This window comes from Falco biarmicus, chromosome 7 (assembly GCF_023638135.1).
Source record: "Falco biarmicus isolate bFalBia1 chromosome 7, bFalBia1.pri, whole genome shotgun sequence".
Taxonomy (NCBI): domain Eukaryota; kingdom Metazoa; phylum Chordata; class Aves; order Falconiformes; family Falconidae; genus Falco; species Falco biarmicus.
Genome location: NC_079294.1, coordinates 13,940,263 through 13,966,095, shown reverse-complemented (window position 1 = coordinate 13,966,095; position 25,833 = coordinate 13,940,263). Strand labels below are relative to the sequence as shown.

At 38.6% G+C, this 25,833-nt stretch overlaps 1 protein-coding gene across 2 annotated transcripts in view; it reads left to right on the top strand.

The window, feature by feature from the left end:
- SCFD1 (sec1 family domain containing 1) overlaps window positions 1-25,833 on the top strand; it is a 55,020-nt gene continuing 29,187 nt past the window's right edge. The window contains exons 1-14 of one of the 2 annotated variants that reach the window (XM_056345346.1): window positions 1-169; window positions 4,550-4,620; window positions 5,469-5,557; window positions 6,573-6,663; window positions 7,494-7,616; window positions 8,890-8,977; window positions 13,121-13,210; window positions 14,314-14,369; window positions 15,330-15,415; window positions 17,244-17,343; window positions 20,703-20,842; window positions 21,897-21,987; window positions 22,344-22,417; window positions 24,735-24,816. In XM_056345346.1, the coding sequence (XP_056201321.1) occupies window positions 139-169; window positions 4,550-4,620; window positions 5,469-5,557; window positions 6,573-6,663; window positions 7,494-7,616; window positions 8,890-8,977; window positions 13,121-13,210; window positions 14,314-14,369; window positions 15,330-15,415; window positions 17,244-17,343; window positions 20,703-20,842; window positions 21,897-21,987; window positions 22,344-22,417; window positions 24,735-24,816 (1,212 nt within the window). In that variant the 5' untranslated portion in view covers window positions 1-138. The remainder of the gene's footprint in view (window positions 170-4,549; window positions 4,621-5,468; window positions 5,558-6,572; window positions 6,664-7,493; window positions 7,617-8,889; window positions 8,978-13,120; window positions 13,211-14,313; window positions 14,370-15,329; window positions 15,416-17,243; window positions 17,344-20,702; window positions 20,843-21,896; window positions 21,988-22,343; window positions 22,418-24,734; window positions 24,817-25,833) is intronic. The other variant, XM_056345345.1, reaches the window with a different exon arrangement.

The following is a 25,833-nucleotide window of genomic DNA, read 5'->3' as shown; positions in this document are numbered from 1 at the left end:
CCTGGGCACCGGAGCAGGAGCAGGCGGGGCGGCCCGGACCCGCCTCCCGCCGCCGTAGTGGCGGCCACGTCGCCCGGCGGCTGCGTACGCGGCGGTGGGCGGTGCGCCGCGCCGCGGCCGGGCTGGCGGGGCAGGAAAATGGCGGCCGGCATCCGGGAGAAGCAGACAGGTAAGCGGCTTCCCGCCGTCTCCGCCGCGGCAGCTGCGCTTCCCGGGGCTCGGGGCAGGGAGGGAGCGAGGTCAGCCTCACGCTGCCGCTGGCGGCTCCTGCCCGTCGCCCCCCCGCCCTCTCCCCCGGCGGGGCCCCGGGGCGGGCTGTGGGCGTCTCCGCGCCGCCTCGCCTCCGCCGGGGGATTCGCGCCCTCTCACCCGGCTCGGGGCTGCGGCCAGCGGGACGGCGGCCTTCCCCCCCCCGCCTGCCTCGGCCGTCCCTGCGGCGGAGGAGCTGGGGCGCCGCTCGGCTGCCTCTGCGGCCGTGGGCCTGGCCGAGCGGGGCTGCGGCGGCCTCTGGCCGCAGCTGCTGCTGACGGGGCTCGGCCCCGCTGTGGGGCACTGGGCCGCGGGTGCCCCCAGCCCGCTCGGCGGCGGGGCCAGCCCCGGGAACGTGCCCGCGGGAGCCGCCGCCGCCGTGTGGGATCGGCGCGGGAGGGTCTCGCCGGTGCCCGTCCCCCGCGGCCGTGGGGCGCAGGGTGCGCGCTCCCCCGTGCCAGCGGCCGTGCTCCCGTGGCGAGGGTGGCGGGGAATGCCCGTCGCGGGAGCAGAAATAACGCTGCAGGTGTGCCGCTCCTGTCAGGACGATACAGGGGCCTCGCAGTGTGCACTGACCCTCAGGGAAACGGAGAATGCGAGGTTTAACAGCTACCGCTAACTATGCGGGGGGGGGGTTCTGTGGATAAGGGGTTTGCTGTTGCCCCTCCTTGCACATTGCTGTGGGTCTGTAATTGACTCTTCTCTGTCTTGATGCTGCTTTGCGGAGCCTTGAGCCACCGGTTTGAATGTCCTCCCAAGGCACAGAGCGTGTGGGCTCCGTAGCCCTCTGCTACCCTTATTTTGCCAAAGTTTTCGTCAGTAGTTTCAGCTGTAGTCTCGCCACCTTTTCCTTGGTAACTGCAGTGTCTTTATGGTGGTGTAGAGGATTCTGGATGCATTTATTTAACATGAAATATTTGAAATCGTCTGCCTAAAAATCTCAGTCTGAGTCTCTGTGTGGACCTTAAATATTTACTAATATCCTCCATCTTTTTGGACCAGTCTACTTTCTGTAATCTCATTCCTGTGGCTGTCTGCCATTAATAGTACTATTTGATGTTCCTTTGCAATCCTGTACTTCTCTTTGCTACCTTCCTAATAAAGCTCATTGTCTTTGAGTTCTTATTTCATACAGCTTTATTATTCTCTGTTGTGCTTCACCTGGTTACTCGATTATTTCAGGCAACCTTTGCTACTGAACCCACATTGTCTTCCATCAGTGAGGTCATTTGCAAGGAGGTGGATTGAATAACTAAAAGATACTCAGAAAAAGGAAAAGATATATTATCATTTAGTGTTTGTATTACCATTTATGTGCACTGTCTGTTGTGACCTTTATCCTGGTTCATAACCAGTCAAAGCACATAATGGTGCAAGCACAGTAAAAACCTGATCCTTGCCCCGTAGAGCGTTCAGCCTAAATGTAAATGAAATGGCAATATAAATACAAGAAAGGAACCCAGAGACTTGCTGAGTGTTTGTCATGATTGTCACGGCACATCACTGGTCTGATTACTGTCTTCCTTAGAGAGCTTACGCCAAGCTTTAATTTAAATGGTAAACTCTAAAAAGCAGCTGCTTCAGATCCAGTAGTACCAAAATACATAGCCCTGCAGCTTATACAAAATTGCTCATATCACTGAAATGTATGGCAGTTGTCACTGGCGATGAGGGAGCCAAGGCTTCAGGAGCAGTCTGTAATCAACTTTCAGGACTGCTCCATGGTGTTTAAAAAAAGGAAAAACGTATTAAGCACGTGGTAGGGAAGGCTGGATTTTACGGAGACCCAGCACTCACTGCCAGGTTGGTTCCTCCCATGGTCAAGTTTCACTGCTGGTAACGTGATTTGAAAAGGCAGTACACAGGAGGAGAAAGCAGGGACAACTGCAAAGGAGGACATCAGAAACGTTACCCAGGCACGGATGGATGGTTTTAGGAAAGCCAATATTTGACTGAAGTTGAGACTTGTAGCGTATGTCAAAAGCAATGAGAAGAGCTTCTGCTGTGGCATTAGTAGCGGAAATATTAATAACTAAAAATGTTGGGTCATTGCTAAATGGAGCTGGTCATTTAGTGGTGATGGACACAGATAAGGCTGAGGTACCCAATGCCTTCTTTGCCTCGGTCTTCACCAACAAATTCTCCCAGGCCTTTGTGTCACTTCGAAGTCAATCATGGAGTGAATCCTCTTGGAAAATACTTCTCATCATGTGAAGGAGAAGGCACGCATGGATTTACGTATGGTAAATCACACCTGACCAGCCTGATTGCCTTCAGTGATAAAATATTTGGATGCGTAGGCAACGGGAGAGCAGAGTATGTAATTTACCTGGACTTCAGCAAGGCTTTTAACATTGTATTCTTGGATCCAAGTGAGGATGTTATGGGCTGGCTGGTGGGACAGCTGGATGCTTGAAAATACGGCTGGATGGTCAGGCTCAGAGGGTTGTGATCAGACATACATACCTGGAGGCAGGTAACGACTGGAGCACCACATGGGTCTATCCTATGACCTGTTCTGTTTAAAATCTCTATCAGTGACTGGGAGGCTGTGTCAAAGTGCACTCTCATTAAGTGTGCAGGTGACAGCAAACTAGGTGAATCTGTTAATACACCAGAGGGCAGAGCTGCCACTCAGAGGGACCTAGATGGGCAAGAGGAGTGGGCCAGCAGGGACCTTAGGAAATTCAACAGTGGCAACTTACATAAATGCCTGCACCTGGAAAGAAGGTGTGCAAGGGACTGGCAGACCAGAGAGCAGCTCTGCAGAAAAGGCCCACAGGGGTTGTCTGTGGCCAGCGAGCTGACAGTGAGCCCACAGTGTGCCCCCATGTAGCAGCATCCTGGTCCATATTCACAGGAGCACAGCCAGCAGATCGAGGGGAGTGATTATCCCCCCACTACTCAACCCAGGAGACCACATCAAGATGCCATGTCCGGTTTGTGGCTATCAGTACAGGAAAGATGTTCGTTCATCAGTTAGAGGGAGTTCAGCAAATGACTGCCAAGATGGTCAGGGGCTGGAGCACTGTGAAGTGAGGCTGCAGGACTAGGGCTTGTTCTGCCTGGAGGAAAGGTGGCTTCAGGGGGCACCTAACAACAGCTCTCCAGTACCTGTCAGGGGGACATTGAGAAGATGGAGCCAGGCTCCTTGTGGTGGTGTATGGCAGGAGAGGGACAACACGCATAAAATGAATTGAGGTGTTCAAACTGGATATAAGGAAAAACCTTTTCACCACAAGGACAGGTCACAGTGTGGTTGTGGCACCTCCGTCTTGGAGATCTGACTGGATGAAGCCCTGAGCAGCCTGGCCTGGCATCGCAGCTGACCCTGCTTAAGCAGGCGGTGGGACTGGAGATCTCCTGAGGTCCTTTCCAGCCTGAGCTGACCTATGATTCTGTAAACCCCAGGGACCTGCACTGAGTATGCTTACAGGATTCATTTAGCCGAAGACTCAGAAGTCAACCGTTTCTGCGGCTGTCCATTTGTGAGCAAAGTGGTATACATTGCCCTGATTTCTGCAAGTTTTGCCTCTGCAAAGCTTTGCAATTATTTTGTTTATGAGTTTGAAGAGAATAGCCACTAACTTTGATGCAAATAGTCTTTTACTGCTAGTCACAGATGGGGCAACAGCACTTAGTGTATTGTTTATTAAGGTAAATTATAAAACTCCTTGCTTAATAGATTTATAAGCTGGAGGTGGGTGAAGGAATTTGCTTTGGTTTTCTGTGTTGAATGGGAAGTTAGGTGAAAGCACATTCCTGCTTCAGAGAGTTTTCTTGCTGCAAGTTGGGGGTATTTTTGTGCCCCTTGAAGCAGCAATTTCTTCCTATGAGTTCTCAAAATGTTTCAAAATGTGTGTCAGTTTCAGTTAGGTGTAAAGGTATTTTTTTGTTTGTGTGAATAGTGTTGTTCCTGAGGGGTATGAAAAGCAGATCAGGGGAATAAATCAAACTAGTTGCTACTGTACAGAATGCACCTTCAGGAAGATACTGGAATTACTAAGGCAAGCTGCAACAGAATATAGCCAGTATAACTGCAGGGAGAGATTCTTTCTTCATGTTTTGGGACTCACTGCTTTTCCTTTTGCAGCGTCTTCCAGAGCCTGTAAATCCTAGCTGATGTGTGCCACTTGTCAGTCACAGCTGCATAAAAATAATGCAAATGTGATTTGTTGCATTTATATTTGATGATGGTTTTCCTCTCAAATGAAATGTGTAATAAAATCCTGCTAATGTGTTTAATCTCTGTTGGCAAAGTGGTAAAGAGACTAAAGCATTAATCTGCTATGTTTTCCAGTGGCTTTGAAACGTATGCTGAACTTCAATGTCCCTCCTGTTAAAAACAGCACAGGAGAACCAGTATGGAAGGTAAGAAGTATTTTAACAGGAATAAGAGAATTTATAGTGTTCAAAAAAGTTCAGAGTTTCAAATTTTAACCAACTCTAGTATCTTCTCTATTATTAACCTCTACAAAATAATTTTTCATGTGTTGTGAATATACAGAATATAGTATCGGAATTACTGAGCAAAATACATATGTGAGAAATGGGCTGCCTGAAGACCCAATGACTGATCCTTTTGCAGTATTTTAATGAGTAACTAAGTAGAACATTTTTAAGAAGTACTTAGGTCTCATTGGTACCTATTGGCAGAAACTTGCATGATACTTTACAGGTATCTGACCCACAGAGTCAGAAAGAAGCCCATAGAAAGGGAAGAGCTAGTGGTAGCTTTGAATTTAGAAGCAGCTGAGCTCAAGCTCCCTTTGTTAGCTTTAAAAAATAACTAACATGTAATTTGTGAGTTTTTGCTACCACAGAGCATATATTCTGTCTCTTCATCTACTCTGTTGCCTTTTTCCTCTCTGCTTCTCCCTGTTTCCTCTCAAATGCAATCAGAGAGGTTCTTCACTTACAATAACTAATTTCTGACAGCAGATTCCTGTTTGACTGACACATTTCAGGGGGTGGAAGTGGTTATTTTCCCCCTGCCTCTATCATTGGGTTTCTTTTCATTCTTTTTTAAAATGTATTTATTAGTAAGCACAAACGGAAGTCAATGACAAATTAATGATTTATTATACATTGATAAACGTTTAGCACTTTTCAGGTTAAGTAGTAGTTCCTTTAACCTGAATTCCTGTATCCACTGTATCCTGTATTCTACAGTGTTCACTTTTTACAGCTCTTTGTAAGAAGATGTGTATCTATTTCAGGTTCTCATTTATGACAGATTTGGCCAAGATATAATCTCACCTTTGCTGTCAGTGAAAGAGCTGAGAGATATGGGGATCACTTTGCATCTGTAAGTACTTTTAAAATATTGGGATTTTTTTTTCCTAAAAAGACCTTTATTTAGTATTCCCCAAAATCATGAAGAAAACATTGAAAATCATTCAATAAATAACTACTAAAATAAAGGTTATACCCTGACTTGTTACTAAAACCAGATGGTATTACTCAGAATCAGGGACTGGAGAGAGAATTCCAAACACTGTACAGCAGGATTTCTAAGTACAGGAAGCCCCTGTTCAAAAATAAAAATTATCCAGTAGGTAGTTTTTTGGAGTCTGTCTGTACAAATCCCTCTGTATTTACATACGCTAAAATTATTTTGGCACAAGCTGTTTCATGGGACTGTGCATGTTCTTTGCTTGTCTGTTTACATGTAGAATTTAATTGTCTCATCAAACATGAAATCTTTAGGTATTATTTTAAGAGATTTCCCATTTCTCTTTCTCCAGATTGCATTTATTTAGTTCATTGTCATTCCTTAACTGTGATAATAGTTGTGGAGAAACTTTGAAGATACATTTATTTTTTCCAAAAGTTTATCAGCTTCTACTAAGTGAAGACTAGAAATGGAAACATAGTTTAACATGTTGACATATCAGCAGAAATGTGAGAAAAACTTGTAAGCACTTTGGCTTTAAACAGGAAAGGCAAGTTTAATAGTATGAGATATGCAGGTTTTTTTGTTATCATGTTAACAATTAATAATTGGTATATGAGCTTTGTAGATACAGTGTTTTACCTACCTCTGAATAGATTCAAAAATCTATTTTTGAAGATTTGTGAAGCCTTTTCTGAAGCATTGAATAAACATTGGAGACATCTGTTAATATACTTAGCCAAAAATTACACAACTATGATTTTTCGTGATTTTTTCATGTCTTGTTCTTGCTAAAAATGTAGCCGGATATAGGGAGAAATCATAGGAAATTAAATGTGTCTGTACAAATAAATAATTTCTTTAGCTTTTATCATTTTCCACAAATCAGTGGAGAAACACATTAGAGATGTATTTTTCCTCCTTTTAGGCTTTTGCATTCAGATCGGGATGCTATTCCAGATGTTCCAGCTGTTTACTTTGTAATGCCAACAGAAGAAAATATCGACAGAATGTGCCAGGTAGCTTGCATGCTTAATGTTTCAAATGAGTGGACACAACTGAGTGTGTGAAGCAATTCTGCACTCACCAGGGTGTGACTGTTCTATATTTAGTTCTTGTACGTGTCTGAACACCTTTGTTTATATTTTTTATATATTAGCACATATTTATAATAAAAATGTTACCCCACATTTTTACCTGCAAAGCTTCAATTTCCCAGAAAGTAGAAGGGTAAATATGTCTTCTCTGTTTTGGAGAGAGTGTTGGGAGTGAAAAGACAAGAGGCAGTCGGCACAAATCGAAATATAGGCAATTCGATTTAAACATAATATAAAAGCTGTTTTAATGAGGGTGGCTGAACACTGGAACAGATTGCCTGAAGAGTTCATGGAATCTCCGTCCTTGGAGGTGTTCAAAACTTGAGTGGACAGAACCCTGATCCACCTGCTCGGTTTGACTCTGCTTTGGGCTGGAGGGTTGGACTAGGCTAACCTCAGTTTTTCACATTCTCTGGGAGGAATTGGTGGAAGGTTGACATCTTCGCCAAAGGAAGGAGAAAAAGCAAAAGGTATTTTTGGTCAGTGGTAAGGTGTGCAATAGAAATTGCTGTCTGGTAGCTTAAATTTTGTTTCCTGTTTTTTGCAATTCTGTGTTAGGTTGTTTATATCTACTTACATAATCAAAACACTGCGTACGAGGCTGTATGAACAGACAGCTAAACACTTCCAAAAAGTTAGTTTGACTGTGGATAACTGGAACTTCACATCGTGAAAGTATGATTGTTTTTTAGTTAGTCAGAAATGTATTAGTTCTTCTTCAGGAAAAAGGTTGTGGTTTTCCTTCCTTTCAGGACCTTCGAAACCAGCTTTATGAATCTTACTATTTAAACTTTATTTCTGCCATTTCAAGAAGTAAACTGGAAGATATTGCAAATGCTGCCATAGGTGCTAATGCAGTAACCCAAGTGGCTAAGGTAAGAAAATCTCCTAGGGTCTAATGATAAAGATACTACCATTACAGGTGTTACTGTATTCTTACTTGGCCACTTGAGTGCCATACACAGCTTTTCTGACTGAATCACGAACAAAATAAATGTTTGGCTAGGTTCAATGGCACACATAGATTTAGTGGGGGGGAAAAAAGGAAATCTACAGTCGTCTCACTAATGCAGTTTAGTACCATTCTTCAGCTTAGTCAGGAGTCTAGGTGCTGCAAGACCTTTGTGCTAAATGATAAAAGGGGGAATACAGTGGTTTCAGAGAATTCCCGATCTCATCAGCTCAGTGAGTGCACCTGGTGCATATATGGTGGGGTGGGATTTTTAGCTCCTAACTACATGAAAAGTGTGGTATGAGTGCAGTTGTCATTTTAAATAGACATTATACTGTAGATGCTGTTATACAGTGTACAGTTATAATTAATACAGTGTACAGTTATACAGTATACAGTATATATATATTATAATACAGTGTACAGTTATAATGTACACATAAGTGTACAGTATATACAGTTATAATTTAAAGGCAGGTGTCAGGTACGTATCCTCTTAACTTTTGTTGAATGCCTGTACCAAAACCTGCAAATTACTAACTATAATTATTTTCACATATACTTAAATTCATTCACTACTTCTTACTCCTGGTAGGGAGTACTACTGGCATGAGAGAAAGAAACTGTTGTGAAATGAAATGAAAATTACGAGTATTGTTTAAGCCTTAGGTCTTCAGCAGGAGTAAATTGGTGCTGCACTGTGGTGCAGCACTGTGTTTACTTTGCTAAATCTGTTTTTCTGTTGTGATGTCCCATTAAAATTTTATGCTGTAGAGAGGTTTAATTTTTTTCCTGAATGTGTAGGTATGTACAATAAAACCAGAATTTGTCAGCTATAATTTCGGATTGTGTAGATATTGCCCTCTTTCCTGCCTGAGAGCTCAACACTGTTTATGTTGTAGTCCTTCATATTAATAAAAAATAAACCTATACTATTATAATGTCCTCCAGGTTACTTTTTTCAGTGATAACTGGCTACTAAAAATTTGTCCAGAAATAACTTGAACTGTTTTCTTTTAGCACTTTTTAGGTGCTGTGAGGTTTTGTGTTATCACTCAATTCTTACGCAGGCTTTTTAATTCATACATCGTATCTTGCGTTTCTTTTAATAGTAGTTCTGTGAAAGATTCAAAAAGTAGATGGGTTTGTTTATGCTTCACTCTGGACTGTTCTGACGATTATTCCTTGATTTCTAGGTGTTTGATCAATATCTTAATTTTATTACTTTAGAAGATGACATGTTCGTATTGTGTAACCAAAACAAAGAACTGGTTTCGTATCGTGGTAAGTAAAATTTGTATAAAAATTACACTGGAATGTCTAAAGTTGAGATTTACTTTTGAAGTTGCAGCTAATACCAAGCAATGATATTGTTTTGCTTTGATCTACTCAGAATTCAGGATAATCTTGTTAGCTGTGTAGTTTAAAGTCATGAAGGATACAGTCCTTAGATATTAATTTCAGCATCTTTACTACACAGCTATTGTAATATTGAAAAATAATTACGTATTTTTAAATAACAAGTTTAATAAAGCAAAACTGCAGTATAGACATATATGGACAGTAGGGCTTTTTATATTTGGAATCACATAGGAAAAATTTCGAATTGTTTACACATGTAGATACAGACATTGTGGGTGGCTGCTGCATTTAGGCAGCACTATCTAGTCATAATCCCTTCAGCAGTTCTGCAGGAATTCAGTATTTTGTTTCTGTGTGAATTGTCAGCTGGAGAGTTACTGTAAGGAATGCAAAGCAAGAAAAATGACTTCAACTGATAGAGTTTCTAGACAGTGACGAGTTGGTACCTACTTTTCTTATTCAAGACATGAAAATGGGGTGTGCAGGGGGAGGTAGATAGGATCAGGAGTTGGAGTAGCGCAAGGAAGAATCTGGGAAAGGGCACTCTGGAAAAGAAGAAATGCTGATTGCTTCTGCAAGCATGTGAGCCAAGCATATCAGCTTCTTCATAAAGTCTCAAAGTGGCAAGTGAAGTCAGCTTCATGAAACTTTTTTTTGTTTTGGTTTGGTTTTTTTTTTTTTTTCATTTCTTGGGACTTCTGTTGGATCTGTTTTGGAACCTAGCCGAAAAACTAAGTGGCTGCTTTTAGGTCAATTACCTCTACAGCTATGGTGCTAAGGCAGCTCAAGTCAATATATATACGAGCTCTCATAATTGTCCACATAGTTTTCCTTCCACCTTTGCTCTGATTTTTGTGCTCCCTGACCCATTCAGAATGCTAAATCAAGAGAGAACTGTACCTGTCCTGCCCCTCTTACTCAAATGGCTAGCTGTTATAGGGTGGGTTGTCTTGCTTCCCCTGCTGTAGTTTCCCTCATCTTCTCCTGCTTTTAAATCAGAACCAGTAATCTTGGAGCTGCAGAGTGTTTGTTCAATTGACTCATTCATAGAAAATACTAGCTCATTTGTGTGATCCACAAATCCAGTGCAAGGGAAGCAGCAGAAGTGTGTAAGTCAGAGACAAGATAGCCCTTTTTTAGCAACAGCTCCTCATTGCTGTAGCATGGTCCCAGTGTCACACAGTTAATTCCTGCTTTATTTGGATGCACAGAATACTCACTAGTGACCAGGTAGAGATGAGAAGTCTCCATATGCCTAACATTTATCAGTGAGATTTTTCTCCTCGCTGGTCCAATTTTGGAAGTCTGTACCTTTCTTTAATACCGGATCCATAATACTGAGTTCTGTCTCATGCTGGGGATTGATTCTGTTGTCAGAATGAAGGGCATTTTTGTTTGAAAAGCAGACTTTTTTTTTTTTTTTAATGAAACCTGCTGTTAAGAGTTTTAGTAATAATTGTTTTGGGATGTGTTTGTGTGTAGGTAAAGATACTTGACTGAATCTCATAAGATTCCTGCTAGCTAACAAAATTTGAATTAAAATGACTGACAGTGTTTTGCACCCATCAGTTTCTGTGTGCTTTGCTTTCCTGTCTTGGGCTGCTAAAATTTGCTACACGACACGTGGTTTCACACACTGTTTAAACCAGTCTAGAAGTGGGCTGTTTCCAAAAGCTGACCGAACAGAAATCTGATCTCCCATAGAAGGTGATTAATTTTCCCGTAGAGTGCTGAGCCGATCCATCTCGCTGTGTGAGTTCTAGATCTGACATAGGCAGGCAGTAGGAGTGCAGAGGCAAAGAAGAGGTGGTCTGGGTTTGCCTTTGGAAAGTAACCCTAGCAGGAAACTGCCGGTTTGTATATAGTGTCATAATCTATATAAGTCAATGTAAATCTGATGGTGATGACAGGCAGCCTGCTGTTCTTGCAGCGGCAGTGCCATCTGTGGCCATGCATGTAGCCAAATGAGTGAACTAAGAATAAACATAACAAAAAAGGTTAATTTTCAGTTTCCTGGCTGTATGGCTGTGTTTAGAGAGAGGTAATGTCACGACAAATAAGCCTGATAACAACACATTCTCTCTGTCCATGTAGTGATGGACAAGAAGTGGTGAGCTTAAACTGCAACAAGAAAGTTTCTGGTCAGATACTGGGAGCAATTTCTAACTTTAAAGATAGTGAAATATTAGAACAGATTACCTATAAATGTTAGGGCATTTTTATGACTGGGAGGCTTTGGAAATTGGTTTAGGCGGAGAAATAACATGGGCTTAACTCATCTTTGGGAAAGAGGACTGACTACATAATCCCTCAGGCTCCTTCTGGTTCTGTTTTTCTGTGAATTTGTAGAAGGAAGAGTAAATGCGTAATACTGCCATAAAGTCAATGTTTCTGCCATCCTGTTTGATGCTATTCGAATGCTTCTTTACCAAGTTTGGATCAGTTTTGTAAAACAACAAGAAAATGTGTAGGAGACACATTTCTGTATTTGAAATTCAGAAAGTGGTGAGAAGCTCACCACTTCTTGTCCATCACTACATGTAGCTTACTTTTCTTTAATAGATGCGTCCCCCCATAAGCTTGTTACAGTGGAGAGAGAGGATTATATAGAAAAGGTGATAGAACAGCTCACTGAAAGATTATTAATGGAGTTTTTCAAAGGTTGGCCTAAGAAGCAGTAATATTGAATATTTGTGTTGATGGCTATGGTACAAAAAAAAGAAATGTACTCATAAAATGTACATGTTACACAAAATTAGAAGGCACCAACAGTATGCAGATTACTGGAACATCATAAATGAGTATCTTAAATATAATAGTAGAGAGGGAATTAGATTTTAAAATTGAGAAAAGCAAGGGAGTAAAAATAAGATTATTTACCCCCTGTAAACTGGGAGACCATTAATTGGAGATTAACTACAGAATGATAACCCTAGTTAATTTCAAAGCTTTGTCATTACAGAAAAATACAGATATTGGAAACAGTCTGCCTGTCTTCGTGCTGGTATTTCAGAAATTTGAACTTGGAATAAAAAAAAATGCTGAGGGGGGTACTTCTATTGCTGCTCTCATCCTAGCAGCCTAGTAAAAAGTTTGACTTACTAACTATAGCTGCTGGTAGAAATTGCTAATATAATCCATCTCTCTAAAGTTCTTAAGAGTACAAAAACAGGGGAGAAAAAGCACCTTTAAAGTTGGAGAATGATTATGGCTGGCCATGCATATATCTGGAATGGGAGGCTTATTAATGTTCAGATCTTTGAAGTTCATTTTTGAAGAAAGAGTATAAGACAGGTAATTACGTGAGAAATGTTTAAAGGTAAAATAAACAAGGATGGGATTTATGGCGTGAGAAATGAGACAGTGCTTGACTTGACACCAGTGATAAGATTAGGTTTGATGTTTCCTTTTGGCGATTGTATTCTTGTCAGTGTTAATTATTTAATAGGAGTGTTGCTATGTGTCTCTTGTTCTGACCTAAATATGTGAGGGAAGTCTTTCCATCTATAGCGTGAAATGTTTTAGAACTTGGGAATTATCCCTAACCTAGAGACTGACAGTAAATTTATTTAAAATAAAAAGAAAAAAGAAAAATCTCCATTACAAGAAGAGGGATTTAGAATCTTTAAATATAAATAACTGCATAGTGTAATTCTCTTTAAATTACATAACTGATACTTGAAGATTTTATATCTGAAAAATCGTTTCCAAGTGGATGGCCTTTTCTCTTGCATAACATGGTTTTCTAGGAAGTTTTAAATAACACAATATTAACACAACCCAGAAGTTACAATATGCGTTGTCAGAGATAATTGGAAAAGATTGTATAGTGTTTGACCTTATACAATGAGCAATAATTGAGTTCTCCCAATTTTTTGATTAAAAATAGAAAAAAAGGAGAAGAAAACTAATGGATGTGCTAGGAGGGGCATTTCACAATAGGATCTGTTCTGCAACAAAAGCTATTGGCTATTAACAGCCATTAGGAAGAGGATTACTTTCTCAGTGTTGAAGTGGCATAAACTTCTTTACGCCTATTCTTAACTCTTTTCCACACCTTTCTAGCCATTAACCGACCAGATATAACGGACACAGAAATGGAAACTATAATGGACACTATTGTTGATAGTCTCTTCTGTTTTTTTGTTACACTAGGTAAGTTTTCAAATTCTAGCATATTTTCCATATGTTTTCCTTTTAGAAAAGATCCATATTCAATGGGATACCTAGAAGTTTAGTCATTTCCTATAGCAAATTAAAGGCAGAATTAGATCTGTGACGGAAATCTTAATAGTTCGCAGGGTTGGTTAATGTTCTTGCTCAAATTATTGCTGTGCTGAGAACACTGAAACGCAAAGATCCGAATTCACTGTTTTTACAAAATCCTAGTTTGCAATGAAGATCAATAGTGCTTTGAGTTTGAATTTGCAGTTCTCAAAAAAACAAACCAACCTTACAGAAAAAGAAGAAAAACCCCTCACACAAACCTGCAGGTTTTTTTATACACACACACAACTGAAATAAGCAATAGGAAGATATGTTAAATTTACTTATTTTATTGTGTTTTCTTAATGCTTAGGTCATACGTTTTTCATAGTGATGGCATTTAATCTTAAATTCTCACTGAAATCAATCAGAGAGAGCATTCCTACAAGGGGAGCTGGGGATCGCTGTGGGGCAGTGTTCAAGAGATTCCCTTGGACCTATTGAGTTCTTTCAGGTGTTGGTGTGATACAAATTAACTCTCTTATACTTAGTCACTTCAGCTCTGTGGTATTGGAATTTTCATATTTATATAAGGAAGGGAGAGACAGTAGCTAAAGGTTTTGAAACCTGAAAGCCAGTGGAAAATGTGCCTTTGGAAATAGCATTAGTCTGCAGTGAGTTGTAACTGATACATTGTGGTGGTGTTATGGTACTTATTATTCTTGTTCTCAAGGGACTTATAACCTTTTGAAACGTAACTTTTGATGCTTCTATATGAGATAGTTTGTCCCCTCTATAGTATATTAGCTGTCTTTCTAGTGTACACTATACTTTCTTGTAAATTCCTGTATGAGGTACTCACTTTTATTTAACATTTCTATATAGTACTTTTTGTTTCATAGATAAAGACTGAAAGAGATTAATACACATTTGTATTTTGCACTTGAAAAATTTCATCTCCAGAATGTTACTAAAATTTGTTTTATGAAAAGTACACTAAGTTGTAATTTAAAAATTGTAATGCAAGTAGGAGTCAATATATCTTTTATTAGGAGCTATTCCTATAATCAGATGCTCAAGAGGAACTGCAGCTGAAATGGTGGCAGTGGTAAGAAACTATTTTCTAAACAAGTATTATTGTTTTAAAACTTTCCTAACACCTTGTTTATTTTCTCAATACTAGGCAAAGATCAAATGTTACTGTATCCTTTTCCTTATGAAGGAAATAAAACTGGAAGGGAGATACACCAGTTTTCCTTTCTGGTTTCAATTCCATGGAACTTACCTGTAGAAATTTTAATATTATGGAATCACGATGATGTGAATGATCATTCTTAATCTAGAGTTTATCAAGATTTTCTGATGGGCATTATAGTTACAACCATTAAGCTGTGTCTACACAGTTTAAAAAGCTGCTGTCTGGCCTGGGTTTTCCTGTGTGCCTCACTTAGAAATTTTTATCTATCTTACTGGGAAACCCCATAAGTACAGGCATTTTTATTATATCAAATTAAACTGACACTGAACTTTATCATCAAGCAGGGATGAAATTACCAAACTAGATCACAATTAAAAATCTCTACAGCTGTCTTCATTAGGAGTCACTGTGCTTAGTATCTTCCATCTTCCTCACATCTTTCTTGGACAGTGAAGCCTTAATATTGGTTAAACTTAAGCATTCAGTGCGCATGCATTCCTATTAAGGGTAATCTCATTTTTATGGAAGGCTTAGTGTGGCAGTGTCTGACAGCCCCAATTTGCTGCTGCTGCTGTGGTTCCCTCTTGGTGCCTCCTGCAGGTGTTTTCTATCTGCATGTTTAGGAAGAGGGTTCTCATTGCCTGGGAGGACATTAGTGGATGTAAAGGAAGCATCTTCTTTGTGGTCCTAGATACAAATATAAATGCTGGAGGGAGAAAATAGAAGGAAGAGATTTCTTTCTTTCCCGTGACCTAGACTTCCTGCAGCTAAGACATTTATAAACTACAGAACCAGCACAATAAATCTTTAAATAAAGAGATTAGGAAACGATTGGTTTCTTAAAAGCTGTTTTGTTTTTTCCCCCTTCAGAAATTAGATAAGAAGCTCAGAGAGAACCTAAGAGATGCCAGAAACAGTCTTTTTACAGGTGACACACTTGGAGCTGGCCAGTTCAGGTATGGTGTTATAATAGCTGTGTATTTTTGTTATTTGTATTTTAGTTGTCTGAAACATCTCATTGGGATGTCACCACTATAATGAAAACTATATTTACAAGAGTTTGTTCAAATTCTATATTAAAAGAATGTGCATACTTCTAAGGTAGTTTTCCAATCTTTTAGCTTAACCTGTTTGAGAACTTTTATAGCTAGTAAATGTGCAGTCCTAGGGCAGTGAGACAAAGATTATTTAGTGAACCAGGTAATTTTGTTCACCCTCTAAACCCAGCAAGAACCAAACTCCTGCAAATACACTCAGTTTACAGGACCGTGATACGCAGTTGGATGTCTGAATGTGGCTGTTGGCAACCTTGAGTCTATTAAAAAGAAGGAAACGCCAGTTTTCTCACTTGTGAACACTGTTACCAGTTGTAGTTACATCAAGAGCAAGTGTTTCTCAGCTGATCCCTGTATCTATCAGAGGAGGACTGCTTAAGGACCACCACCTGGATAATTAGATAATTAAGGACTGTTAAGTCATGACGATTTGAATCCTTTGAGGGGAAAGAGTGGTGAGAAAAGACATTGTGATGCTTGTATGCTTCTGATAATGTGTTCTCGATAGCCTCCCCTGGGTAGCCTTGCCCCCAGATAGTTGAATACTCCACAAGCTGCCTTGGGAAAGTGTATTACAGTTTACACTGTATGAGAAAATATGAGATGTATTGGGAGTACTGTAGCTGAAGGAGGCAGTTAGGATCTCCTAACTGGATATAAAAGTCATCATATTTTTATCTCAAATTGAGAGCGGAACCTGGATAAAAGACACAAAAAAAATCAAGAGTGGCAAAATGGAATGAGATTGAAAGGTATTAGGAGAGAAATAGCTGTGAAATACAGTTCCTTGGTTTTCAGGGGAACTGAATTGTAACCGCTGTCTTTTTTCATTCAGAGGGGTGGCTTGTTTTCCTGAGAGTATAGCATCATTACCTTCAGAAAATCAAAATACAAGGAATGGGAAATATGGGAACTTTTAACCAGTTAAATGGCTTTGGATGTTTAGTTTGGTTTTCAGACTCGTGACTAAGGCTCTTGAGATTATATATCTACGTGAAGATAGTTACTGCAAGGAAATTCAGAGCGTGGAATTAACGTGCTTTTATTTTGTTAAAGTAAACTGTAATTTAGCCATCACATTTACCATAGGTTAGTGTACTTAAGGGAAATGGTTGCAATACTGTTCTGTCAATTCACAGCCTTTCTGTCTTCACTATAAACGTTTCATGTAGCCGTAACCCAAAACATTTAGGCATCTCTGCATTCTTTTCCCACAAAATTGTGTATTGATGGAATTACCACAGTGCATCTCAGAAGATGATAATTTTTTCTTTATGGACTTGTATATACTAACAAAGAGGAAAATTAAATTAAAAACCCTTGGAAGAGAGATCTTATATTTGAGGTTTGTACTGGGGATTAAGGTCGAACATTAACCACTCAAACAGTTGTTTGGAACTCAAATGTGTATCCAAACAAAGATATACTAGTTAATACCTAAAAGGCTGGTTACTGTTTAGTGTTTTGACTTCATCTTAATATTTATTAATTGGTAATTTCACTTAGTACAAAATAAAATAATCTTTTTATCATGGGTAGGACAGTGGTTCATGGAATTTCTGGCAGTGATCAGCCCCAGATGCTTTGGGGGAGGCTGGAGGAACTCTGCAGTAGGCAGTTTGGCTTTTAACTTGAAATATGATGTAGAAGCTGGCTGATACCACTCAGGATGTTACTGGGGTGTTTTAAACATGTTTAAAGAAATACTAATACAGTGTCATCTTTTCAGCTTCCAAAGGCCCCTGTTAGTCCTTGTTGACAGAAACATAGATTTAGCAACTCCTCTACATCATACTTGGACATACCAAGCTTTAGTGCATGATGTTCTGGTAAGAATAAATCAGATTTTGTTACCAAAATTATTTTTTCACTCACTTTGTTATTACACTTAATACCAGATTCTCTCTTAATCCAAAATCTGTTTAGTCTGTTTTATTTGGAAGTTGTTTAACAAAATGCAATTTGGAAGATTTTCTCAAGAAGGTTTATTTAGCAATAACTTTTGAATAATTAAAAAGTTGAAATCTTAGTATTATCAAACGATTGGTAATTCAGCAATCCCAGCTTTTTCTTCAGTAGTTCATGAATCTTTTATGTTGTGTAAATGCTAAACTCCATTAAGCGCAATTCAGTTTTGGCAAATAAATGCTTTTAATGAGTTTTTAAACCGATTTTATTATGTTTGAATTTCTGAAAATAAGTTTCTGGTTTTCTCCACAAGGTGGTGTAGGTGTTCAATACAGAGATACCAACTAGTATATGACTGCTGTGAGGACTCTACAATAGATTTAATAATTTTGGGGAAATTCGGGTAGCCTTAAACAAGTTCCTCAAGTTCATTTTATAAAACCAGTAGTAGAAATGTACTTGAATGAAAACAAATGCTATTTACCGAAGATGTATGTGTTTCCTAGATAGTTACAGAGTAAATAATAAAAGATAATATAAGTAAGAAGAATTACTATCTGGAGGCTTTTTTATACTGTAGAGTTAGTCATGCAAATCCTTTCAATATCTAGCTTTGAAAAATAATTTGATTTTATTATGGAGACTGTTAGAGGAATATGTAAAATACGCACATGCATCTATGTGTTTCTATACAAAGCTGGTTGTGAACTGTATAGTCATACATACAGTGTTGTCAGAAACTTGCATTGCTATCATGAAAGTATTTTAACATTAATGGGATGTTTTAGGACACTTTTAAATTCTGCTTTATGTAATTCATCCATTTTTCTTAAACTTAAGGGTGCTTTTTGCAAATAAACAATTTTTGGCTTGATTCTTTTAGGAAAGGTATATATGAAAAAAACACAGTTTGCACTGTTTTCTCCAGTAGCTCTTGAACTGGCTAGAGACTTGCAAATATAAGTACTGAATTGCTACAGGTTTCTTTTGAAAAATCAGTGAAAGAGTAGGGGATGAAAACCCGAATTAGAGTTTTTACAGGTGTAAAATGCTTTTGCACAAGGTCTACACTTATTTTGGGTTTGTTAGCTACCAGCCATTTAATCGGCAAATGTCTGCTTACTAGATAGTAAATCCACGCAAAGCTCTATGTAGTTGCCTCCTGCTCAGGTACCAGGTAGAGAAGGTAGTGTCGGGTGGCTTCAGGCATGTCTTGGGGTGGTGCTTCGGTGCATCGAGATGCACAGGTCAAAAAGGTAGTGGAAGCTGAGGACTAGTGCAACAAACATGGAGGGGGATTAGAATAACACTAGAAGAATGCTTTGAGGATCGTGGGACATTTATCTGGACTGTGTCAGACTTCTCTAGTTTCTCTGGAATAACTTGTTAAATGGTGCATGTTGCACCTAGTTTTTGACTGAGGTGATAGGATTATGAATTTGTCTAGTGAAATTGTAACCAAGTGGCCTGTGATTCCACGTCAAGGGCAAAAGTTTAATTTCAAAACCAGTAAAGTTATTCACCCTAAAGGCAAGCGTGCCAGGTTCTTCATGTACTGAGCATAGTATTTCATGAAATAACCACAGTAGCCTTTTGAAAGGCCATAAATTGTAACTGTGCAAGTGTTACCGAGGTGACAATTATGTAAACTGTACTTTGAAATAATTTTTTTCTCATTTAAGCTCTCTATTACAATAGTTCAGGAATTCTGTGGGGGATTGAGCTAAATGTTAACTCAACCACAGAGTTGTGTGCTGCATCCATTTAGATTATAATTGTGGTGTTTCTACACATAAACAGGCTTGTATGAAGAGATTCCCATTTCTGAATAAAAATCCTTTCAGGAGTGGACACAGAAAAATGGGAAGCATGGATATAAAGCCTTATAAAGACAAAATGGGGAGGTGAAAAGAGGAACACTAATCATTCAAAGAATCATTTTGGTAAAATTCCTTGTAAATGCCAAAACTAACTTGGAAACTCAGGTCACTGGTGAGTTAAGTTGAGCCAAATCATAGATCTCCATTAAAAATTGCAGCTGAATTCACAGTCAAATTATTTTTTTTCTTTAAGTTTTTATTGAACATATGTACTTAAAAAATACTCTTTTCACGGAAATGTTAAACACATCTTGTAAGATGAGGTTTGTGCTCGTTGACTGCATGTGCTTTCTTTGAGTAGCTACTTGATTTTGTTTCTATTCTGGCATGGATCGTTTATAGTATTTTTTTTAAGTGTGAACTCTGCCAAGGGATAACTAGAAACATTTAAAAATTTATTTCACAATTTCACTTACAATGATCTAGTTCTGTGCACTGTAATTAACATAATAAATTAACATAATACAGTGGAGTTTTATTTCTGGAAAAAAATATCTGTTCTAGAAGATTTGTGACAAATTCTGTTGAAGATTTTACTCTTTGTCATTTTTTGCCAAGTAAAGAGCACATTTGAAATTTTAAATGTTCTTGAAAAGGGTTGGAATAAAGTCAGCAAGTGGAGTACTTACTAATCTTTGTGGCAAACCAGAGGGCATATATATGCTGCAGGAAATACAGAGCTGTCCTTGGCAAAGAGAATGAGGGAAAGAACCAGAAGACATACAGGGAGCAGTGTGGGTGATATATTGTGTCATCTAGCAAAAAGATGTAGTGTCTATGTTCGTGCATCTGTGGAAGAAGAAAAGCTATATGGAGAAATAGCAGCTTTGTTGCAAACTGTTGCTTTATCATGCACTCACTATTTTACTAGTGTTTTAAAAAATACAGAAAGAGCTGTGAAGGTGTAGCTAAATAGTCCTCACAGTGGATATTCCGGTTGCTGATGCCATGAGCTTCTTTGTGGCTTTGACACGTTTGCTGTAGTTCTGTAAGTGAAATTCAGCCTTGGAGACCGTTTTTGTCTGCAACATTTATACTTTTTAGTTTTGGCCAGTTGTTAGAGCTCAGTTATTGCTAAATAATTTATTTTCTGTACAAAAAAAAGTGTTCAGAGTTCAGTGTCAGAAGATAGCTTGCATGTGAGGTGACCAGATGTCTTTGCTTGACCTTTATTGCTTTGTTTGATGCTTTTTCAGTAAGTGTGAGTGATTTTGGAGTTGTTACATTGTTGCTGTTATTACCTAGTTAGTAAACTGATTCCTGCCCTCTTATGAAATTCTAATAAATAGCTATGATAATATTTTTTAGAAAATGATTCTAGAAGATAATTGGCTAAGTATAAAAGATGATTAAATAAGGAAAAACTGTCAAATATTTACTTAAGATTTCTCTTCTTGCAGGATTTCCATTTGAATAGAGTTAACTTGGAAGAATCAACAGGAATGGAAAGTTCTCCAGCAGGTGCTAGACCTAAGAAAAAAAATAAGAAATCCTATGATTTAACTACATCTGATAAATTCTGGCAAAAGCATAAGGGCAGGTAAGCTGTGTAGGTACAGAGTTTACATGAATTTAGTCAATATAAATTCTAAGTATTCTTCATATTGTGGTAGTTCTATTTTTAAGATTCTTTGAAAATATTTTTGAAGTTTGTTTGGTTTTTTTAAGGTATATTGGGTCTAGCTGAGGTGGAGTTAATTTTCCCCACAGCAGCCCTCATAACGCTGTGCTTGTATTGGCAGCTAGAAGGCTAGTGATAACACACCAGTGCTTTGGCCGCTGCTGGGCAGCGCTCGCACAGCATCCAGGCTGGCTCTCCAACATCCCCCCCGCCACCTCCATCACCAGTAGGCTGGGGGTGGGCAAGATCTTGGGAGGGGACATAGCCAGGACAGCTGACCCAACCTGACCAAGGGGATATTCCATACCATATGATGCCTGCTCAGCAATAAAAGCTAAGAGAAGGGAGGAGGCGGGAGGGGCATTTGGGTTTTTTTCACAACGTTCGTTTTCTGGAGCAAGTGCTATGCATACTGACACCCTGCTTCCCAGGAAGTGGCTGGATATTGCTTGCTAATGGGAAGTAGAGAATAAAATCTTTTGCTTTGCTTTGCTTTCATGTGCAACCTTTGCTTTTTGCTTTATTAAATTGCCTTTATTTTGACCCATGAGTTTAGGTTTGGTTTTTTTTTTCTCCATCTTATTTTCTCCACCCCCTGTCCTGCTGAGGAGGGGAGTGATCGAGCAGCTTTGGTGGACACCTGCTGTCCAGCCAGAGTCTACCCACCACATAAGGAATGATCATTGTCAGTATTCGGTGTCCTTATTAATTGTGTGTTAGCTTTTTGTTACAAGAGCACAAAACTGTTCTTATCAAAATTATATACAAATATTGAAAGCAGTGAATCTGTCTTAGAAAGTTCAAGTAAACCTATAGCAAGATGTCATTATTTTCACTGATTTGATACTGCTGCATGATTTGTGTATTGATATTTCTGAAAACGTTTTCATGATCATCTTGATCATGCAGCCTGTCTGGTTCTAGTGTTTCAGTTTGTTGATTTAACTGAGCCTAATGCGGAGTATTGCATTAGTCCTTTTCCAGAGGTGGCTGAGTCTGTTCAGCAAGAACTGGAATCCTACAGAGCCCAAGAAGATGAAGTCAAAAGACTTAAAAGTATCATGGTAAGTTTTATCACCTGTATCTGCTTTATGTAAAGTGTAATAGGACTTGTGGAGATGCTTCGCCCACTCTGTCACCCCTCCAGAAAAAAAAAATTATCAGCTCATGCTGTATTTTAGGCATAGTACAATCTTAAAAGTAGAACTAGAAGTACCATATTTCATGAGAAGGTTCAATTTCTTGCATTTATTGGTGTTACATTTATATAACTCCCATCTTAACTGTAAAACACAATCCAGACATTAATACCGTTCTGAGAAAATAGGTCCTAAATGTGCTGACTGTATTTGCATGTGAGATCTTCATATTTATTATGACTATTGTTATTCCTCTTTCCAAACCCTTCCTCAAAACCCAGGGTATAGAAGGGGAGGATGAAGGAGCAATAAGTATGCTTTCTGATAATACAGCTAAGCTAACTTCAGCTGTCAGGTAAGGAATCAATAATGCATTATTGTTTAACTGGGAACCATTTCTAATTCTTTCTGTCATTTCACTTTTAATATTGTTTGAAATAAATAACTTTAAAAGTAGGCTACTTAGTTCAATAATAGAGTGTAAATGTTTTATAAATAATTCTGGTAAAATGCAATGCAATGTCCTAGACAAATACTTAACAGATGTGACTTCCACAGCATGTGTATGAGCCCTGTACACACGGCTTTGGAGTGTTTTCTCAGCAAATCTGAATAAGTGCATCATAGATTTGCTTACGCTTTTTCACCAGAAAAAAACAACTGCCTACTTCTGCATTCCTTTGTTAAAAAGATTGCTAGTGAAATCCACTTCTTGAAGGACCTGTTGCTTTGCACAGTGTGTAATTAATTACATTTTGATTAACATATTTACTGTAACATCTGTTGGCAAGATTATTGTCATTAAGAACTCTCCTGCTTTTGGAGACTTAGCCGCCACGGATGACACGGGAAGTCTGAGATCTAGACTTGTTCCTCATTGTAAATCTGTTTTTCATTCCACCGATGCCTTGGAGAAGGGAGATGTTCAATTCGCTGCCTTTTGCTAAGACCCCAGTTGGAAGAAGGAACAAAAATTATTCTGAGGATAAATGGGGTGATAGGCGCAGTGTCCTGTGAAATCCAGCATGTGCCTGCATTAGTTAGCTGTCTCTTTGTGAGTTTCAAACATTTTGTATGCTATGCCCTGGTTAGAATTTTATTGGAGTTACAAAGGATTTGGGATGGATCAGACCATTTCAAAAAAGTGAGCAGGTGTTTCCAAGCTCCATCTTATAAGGTTTTAAAGTTTTGTACTTCTCAGGATGCTGGTTTTCAGGTCAAGGCAGCAAGGTATGAAAGTGAAAAGGATCAAAAGCTTTAAAGTGATAGCAAGAAAAAAAAATCATATAAGTAAAGATTCTGAAGTTTTACTATTCCATTAACCTCTATGTAAGTTTTCTGTAATCTGGCATTATCAAGGAAAATTTTATTGCCCTTCAGAAAATAATGTAACACGGTAAACACTCCTATTGCCATGTTTCGGTTCTAATCCTTATGATTATGCCGAGAAGACCAAATACCATTGAGAACCTCCATTCAGGCATGTTTCTGTTGGAAAAATTAAAGTGTGCTTTGCTGTTTTGTTGTCCGTCATCTGAAGGGTATCTTCTTCCTGCTAGCAGATGATAAAACAACAAAACAGCAAAGCCTAGCTTAGGTCTTGGGCTTTACAATTTCTACAAAATTTCTACAAAAACTTTGGAATATGTATTAGTAATTAAAAAAGAGACTTGAATGTAGGGGATATCCTGTCTTTTTTTCCTTCTTTTTATTAAATGCAGCCCTTTACAAAGGCAGAACTAATCACCTTGCAGCTGTAAGGTCATTAATGGCCAATCACCGTATGTAACATTGATTTTATAATTGCTTAAAGGAGGAAAGAAAGTGTGGTTACTTTAATTTGATGGTTCTTCAGGACATGCCGTCAGTGTCATCAAGTGCCTTCTCATCCGCTTATTATTAAACTAAGACACTTGCCTGTCTGGGTGCTTTTGGATGTGAAGGTGTATAGATCCTGAGCAGTCTTTTATACATGTGATGCCCAGGTGCGATGAGTGAAAATCACTGCTGATCAGTAGATCACAACGCCTTAAGTAACAATTTTTCGACAAAGTAAAATTAACCATTCAGTTTGCCATTGAACAAAAGATTTCTTTTGTCACGAAGCCTGCATAGCCATGTTCTGTGCAGAAGCGCCTGTGACAAATTCCAGCATGTGCAGAAGTTGTGTGTAATTGACAAATATTATTATTATTTAATATAATTTCTTAATTATTTGAAATTAATTGATATTACTTGACAGATACTAGTATTTGACAGATATTGACACTTTTATATGTATCAAAGATTAACTAAATGTTGAGTATATAAGCCGTAATTCTAGTAGATTATTTGTTCAGGTAAGCAGGGCATATACCTGTTGTTGATCATAAGGTTTCAATAGGAATATTAAATTACCCACATTATCTGGCTTTTGCTAGGCAAGGTAAAAACCTGGTTTTATTACATGTGGATAATGTCCTTCTGTTCTGAGAATCATTACATCTATACTTCATGATTTTTAGTTCCAGTCCTACTGTGTTCTGTAATTTTTTTAGTTTAATAATCTTTAAAGGTCCCTTCGAACCCCAACTGTTCTATGATTCTATACATTTTTTTGTACCGACTGTACACAATACAGAATTCAACTAACAGTGCAACTCAGCAGGTTAGTTTGTATTTAATCTCTTCAGCTCTCTTCCAGAACTTCTGGAAAAGAAGAGGCTCATTGATCTTCATACAAATGTTGCAACAGCCGTTCTGGAGCACATAAAGGTATGAGTGCTCTCCAGCTTCAATTTTCTGTTAGGAGTGCTCCTTACTTGGAGAAATACATTTGAGCAGGTGAAGTAAGATGAGAAAGTGAGCCTTCTCAGTTGTGCTGCCTTTTACAGAAACCACTATATAACGTTACTTAGGGTGGGAAGGAATGAATTTTGAATACCTCTGCATGGAAAGTGAAGTAAACAGAGCAGTTTTTTTCTTCTCAGAATTTAATAGTATACCCTCTTTTTTTTTTTTTTTTTTTAAAAAATGATGGCCACAACCTTTATTGTGGGTTGAAGTCTTTCTAAAATAAGTTTATGATTGAAGTGTTTCATTTACAAATGTGTCATAGCAAGTTATGACTTAAGTCTAAGAAATTTTCTGTTCTGTATGTGTTTATCAGAAGGGTACTGTGTACTGTTCACCAATAAAAATAATACCCAGAGGTGTGGCGATAATGATGCAAGTTACTAAACTGGTCTTTCCAGCAGGGTCTGTGTTAGATGTCTTGTGCATCATTTAAGCACTTCAGAAGGATGTTTGTCATCTTTTCTGTTTAAGTCTGCTGCTCTTGTATCAAGAGAACTTGCAGATGGTTTCAGTATCAAGTAAAGACCATGGTTACGACTAGAATAACTTGGAAGATGGATCTGTTTTCACAGTATGAGAACAGAAATTATAGATGAGGCTTTCAGAAACACTGAACTTCTGTTTTTGAAAGTGATTCAATCACCAAGTCTCACTGCAAATCAGTAGTTAGAAATTTTACCCTGTGCTATTTATAGCTTATTTAAGGTGAAGTGTTTTGAAGCTAACTTTAACATTTGTAAAGTGCTTAAGATCTGTCCTCAGTTATTACTGCTACTGAATGTTTTTAAACTAAGTACTATAAATGGACAAAGGATTAATTCTGATTTTTAATGATTATATTAATTTCAAATATTAATAAAATTGGGGAAGAAATGTAAACATGTTTCTGTGTTTGGCTTATGACTGTAGAGGCTAATTTATGTGCTTTTGCAGTAT